At 33.3% G+C, this 5006-nt stretch overlaps 1 protein-coding gene across 3 annotated transcripts in view; it reads right to left on the reverse strand.

Moving 5' to 3' along the window:
* cacna1da (calcium channel, voltage-dependent, L type, alpha 1D subunit, a) overlaps positions 1-5006 on the reverse strand; it is a 134511-nt gene that overhangs the window by 51935 nt on the left and 77570 nt on the right. For 2 of the 3 annotated variants that reach the window (XM_016556394.1, XM_016556393.1), the window contains exons 10-11: positions 1173-1257; positions 1014-1040 (exon numbers count right to left, since the gene is read on the reverse strand). In XM_016556394.1, the coding sequence (XP_016411880.1) occupies positions 1014-1040; positions 1173-1257 (112 nt within the window). Of the gene's footprint in view, positions 1-1013; positions 1041-1172; positions 1258-3964; positions 4040-5006 lie in introns of all 3 variants that reach the window. The other variant, XM_016556391.1, reaches the window with a different exon arrangement.

Genomic DNA, 5006 nt, shown 5'->3' on the forward strand with positions numbered 1-5006 from the left:
ATGTTAAATTTGATTTACAGAACTTTTGTGCTGTTTTCTAACAGTTTGGACTTGAAGAGAGAAAACTTGCACTTAAACTTTTCACAGGCATTTTGTTTTCATAGATATATATCGTGATGTATCATTATAGAATTGTCTAGCAATATATTGATTATCGCAGAATCGCTGTATCGTGATATTATCATTATCCTGAGTCATGTATCATGATTCATATCGTATCATGAGGTACCCTGCGATTCCCACCCCTAATTGATACAATTGATCACCCGGATTTAGACCAACATATTTTGTATTTACAAAATGCGTTCACTGGCAAATTTGCTCCGGCATTGAAATCAGGCATATGTAAATGTCATGAAACATGATTCCTGGCTGCATATCAATATCCATGGACCACTGGATCTTTGGTAAATTTTAAGGAACACTATATCGAGTCCAACGACCTTTAGTTTAAACTGATTATCGTTTGTTTTGCTCAGGTTTTCGCAGCTTCTCTATTAAATCCAGTCATGCAACAGGCTCTTTTGCCACTCAGTCCGGCTGAGGGGGCGTGTTCCGGCGGGAAAGTGACGTCAATGCATACCCTCTATAGAAGGCAACCAATTACCAGTAGAAACCCACAGGGTCCATTACAGTTTCCTTTAAAACCAATACAAGTCCAATTATAACCAGTAAAACCATTACAAATTTGTGATGGTGTCTATTGTTTTCTTCAGCAGGGTGAAAGATTTACATATAAAGACTGAGATGACAGAATGCTAGCTAGAATGTTCTCTAGCAAGCTAAACAGACAGAATGCTCAACACATAGAATAGACAGACAAAAGGCTAGCTAGCGAGATGCTAGAATGCTATCAAGCTAGCTAACCTTTTATCTATCTGTCTAGCATTCTATCCCAGTGTTGCTAGCAAGCTAGCTAGATAATGAAAGCTCACAGTAATACATGTAATAACGTGCAGCTGTAAATAAACTGTAAATGAACATTAGCGTGAGCTAATCTCAACATTACTGACCTGAATTTTGATTTTGAAATTTTTTGACTGTAAATGAAAACAAATTGTAAAGTTAAAACAGAAACCAGAGTATTCACATGTGTTCTTGATACAGCATATTACAATTGGTATTCATTACTGATGAAATATACATTCATGTGTATTTGTGAGTTTTCTCACCATGTCGGGCCACAACATGTTGCCTTCTCATCTTCCTTCTCAATTTCTGTATTCATGGATTCTGTCTCACTTGCCGGCATACTCGCTATTGTGTCACAAACACAAGGTTCATCATACACACATTAAAACACATAATTCACACATACTCTGCCAAGGAAGATTTAGTGGACAAAAACTTGAAAAAACATTCAACAAGATAATGAGATTGAGACACATTCTTGGTGAAACCCAATTCCAGTCAAAAGCTCAAATTATAAATATAATGTGCACTGTTTTGAAGGAGAAAGGCTAAAAAGAGTGAGCATTGCATGTGCAAAAAAATAATATATGAATATAACTCAGCATAAATGTAATTTCTAAGCTCTGACATGATGCAATTTGATCTTGAACTTGCCAACACTTCTTGGTATGTGTAGTAAGTGACTTCTTGCTAACACTTTACAAAGTGGGTACGTTATAATTAGTTAATGCAATTGTTAACATGAACAGACAATAAACAATACTTTTACAGCATTTATTCATCTTGTTAATATAAATTTTTTACATGCATTAAAATATTTAAAAAAAAATTAAAAATAGAATACATGCTAGCATGCATTATGTAAAAATATGCAATAAATATTTATAAGTTATATATACACATACACACACTGCAAATTCATTGAAATTAGTGCAATTCACCATGCTCTTTTTGTTTTTATTACTGTCCAAAGACAGTAATAAGCGATGTGTGATCAGACTTTTTGTGACTGCTCTATAAACTGCTGACCATGAGCCTGGTGATCTGGGTTTAACCTCATTTCTATGTTAGAAACTCGCTGTCACTGTTTTAAAGTGGGATTTTTAAATTGGAGAGATCTGCCGGATCTGATCTCTGACTCACTCTGATTTTGAGAAAATTAGTATGAGAGGACTAAATTAGTACAGGAAGGAGGAAACGGGCAAGCGAAGAGTTTGCTAACACTAATGTTGTGGAAAAACTGATGGGAACAAAGAGCATAAGCGCTGATGGGCATAAAGAAGGAAAACTCACACTTGCAAAGCACAAGTAGCACGATTAGGAATTAGCAGTGCATTCACACACTACAGCGTCCACATAAACATCACACACATGGATATTATTAGCTTAAATACATACTTCCGTACAGGCCAAAATGGGCAATTTGTGCATAAGTCAATGATTAATACAAATATGTATTCACTACCATTCAAAATTTTGGGGTCACTATGATTTTTATTTTCTAAAGAAGAAATTGTTACTTCTATTCAACAAGAATGCATCAAATTGATACAAAATTACAGTAAAGGCATTTAGAATGTTACAAAAAGTCTATTAATAAAATCTGTATGATGTTCTTTTTTTTACTTTATATTCATCAAAGAATTCTGATCAAATGTATCACGGTTTCCACAAAAATATTAAGCAAAATATAAGTGTTCAACATAATATTCCTCAAAAGAATAGGATCACGTCACACTGAAGACTGGACTAATGATGCTGAAATTTCAGCTTTGCATCACAGAAATAAATTACATTCTAACATATATTCAAATAGAAAAGTTATTTTAAATGGTAATATTATTTCAGAATTTTACTGTATTTTTTGCTGTAGTAAACTACAACATTGGTTAAATCTTCTTTCTAAAACATACAATTTTTTTTTAACAGTAGTGAAAAGTGATTTTATTACAGTTAGAAACCCAATGAAAATCCAAGTTTTTTGCTTTATGCTCATTTCTGTTAGCTTTGAGGTCAACTATATATGCCTAAAAGTAACATTTAACAGCTAAATGCAATCAAAATGCATGTCAATTCTGGGAAAACCGACCAAAAATACTGAAAAATTGCTGTGATATGCCCCACCCCAACTTCCTGTTTCAATACAAGGAATGGCAACATGGGAAAAGAAATGAAGGGTATTGCTTAAATCCCCCTAGCGAAAAATAAACATACTAAAATGTATTTAAAATACATTTATTTCATGCTAAGTACACTGTGAATATTTACATATTTATGTACTTAATAAAAATACCCTGCAATTGTACTTTTAGTATACTAAACTGGTATACTTAAAGTCTGTTAAATTGGAACAACTAATTTTGTACTTAATGCACATTAATTGTGCGGAAGTAGTGCTAAAGTCACACTAAAGATATACTGAAGTATATTTCATTGTGCTAGTCGAACTATTGCAAGTATACTTTAGGTACACTTTAAATATCTCGCATTTAAAGACAGTTATTATTCAATTATCATACAATCTTCATCAATAGTGACATTAAAACACATTTTAGGCTTAAAATTAATAAATGTGCATTGTGCACAAGAAGTACTCCAAATAGAGTTTAATTATAATTTTTATATCAGTAAGTCTCGAGCGATATGTCAGAAAATATGTTAATAGATTTGAACTATAACTTAGTATGAAATAAATGTATTTTAAATATATTACTTTTTTACTAGGGCCCACTTAACTGTAGTAAAATCACTGTAACTTGTCATGGATTATTACTTTCATACTGTAAATTGGTGGAAACAGCAATATGATTAAACTAATGTTGTAAATAATAAAATCAATTAATAATAATAATCCCCCAAAAAACATGAGTGAATTAATTCATTATCCCACTAGATTTAATAATGTTTTCCAATCAGATTTTAAATGCAGAATCAGTCACTTTAAAATGCCTATTAAACAAACACTGTACAAGGCTTCTAACAGGTAATATTCATGAATATCATCAAGTTATCACACATATGAAAGGGACAGAAGGGTGGGAGGGAGATTTACCATGAGTGTCAGAGGACTGGCTGAACCAGCTAAAGCCTTTCTTCTTCTTCTCCATCAGGCTGGCCAGTGTAACCCCTTCATTTCCCATGCACCCAAAGCCCATGCATGATTTACACAGCACAGCACAGCCGCGGCACGGTCATGGGGGCGAGAACGAGTAGCCACATCAACACCGGTTAAAGCACGGGAACAAGAACAACACCGACACAACAATTAACAACAATAAACAACAACATCAACTTTGAGGCAGCTGGTCAGCTGGATGGGAGCAAAGGATGATGGGTAGTTAGTTAACAGTGAGCGAGAGCAGGTTATTAGGATCACAGTGCAATGAATTCAGTGAAAACATAGGAACATTGTGAGGAACCAAGTGTTGAGATTCAATGGTGCAGATGATAGAGATCTGTGTGGATGTGTGTATGATATGAAGCTGACCTTTGACCCTGATGGCCCCCACATGCATTCAAGTTAGTTAACCAGCGTATAACTTATATTTAAAAAAGGCCTCTTGGAAGATTAATATAATTTCTCATACTGAGTCTACACAATTAATCAAATAAAAATTGTTTAAAAATGGTACAAGTCAATAGAGATGAAAACGCCGGTTTGATATTTGATTGGAAATGCAGGCCATTATATGTATTTTGTAGACTTATTGAAATGACTTATTGAAAATGAACAACCAATTTACACCGACATCTAAAATGATCAGAAATATAATGTGTACATACACAGCAGGCTAATCAAATGAAATACAGTAAAATAAATTATTTTTAATGTGATTTTATGGCATTTCCTGATGCAGGGTGTCTACAGATATGAACAAGTTAAATTTAAATTTGAAACACCTTATGTGAAATTTAAGACCAAACCTGTGATGGAAATACACATTATATTACATACATATATGCAATATTTAACACGTTTAAATGTAAAAAGAAAACTAAATATCATCGCTGTCAAAAATGCTATTTGTTAATACAATATACAGTGAACTTTTCATATCAGCACACAATATCCCATACAAAATATTCCCACAAAA

The sequence above is a fragment of the Sinocyclocheilus rhinocerous genome, unplaced genomic scaffold, assembly GCF_001515625.1.
Source record: "Sinocyclocheilus rhinocerous isolate Xijiao unplaced genomic scaffold, SAMN03320098_v1.1 scaffold227, whole genome shotgun sequence".
NCBI lineage: Eukaryota > Metazoa > Chordata > Actinopteri > Cypriniformes > Cyprinidae > Sinocyclocheilus > Sinocyclocheilus rhinocerous.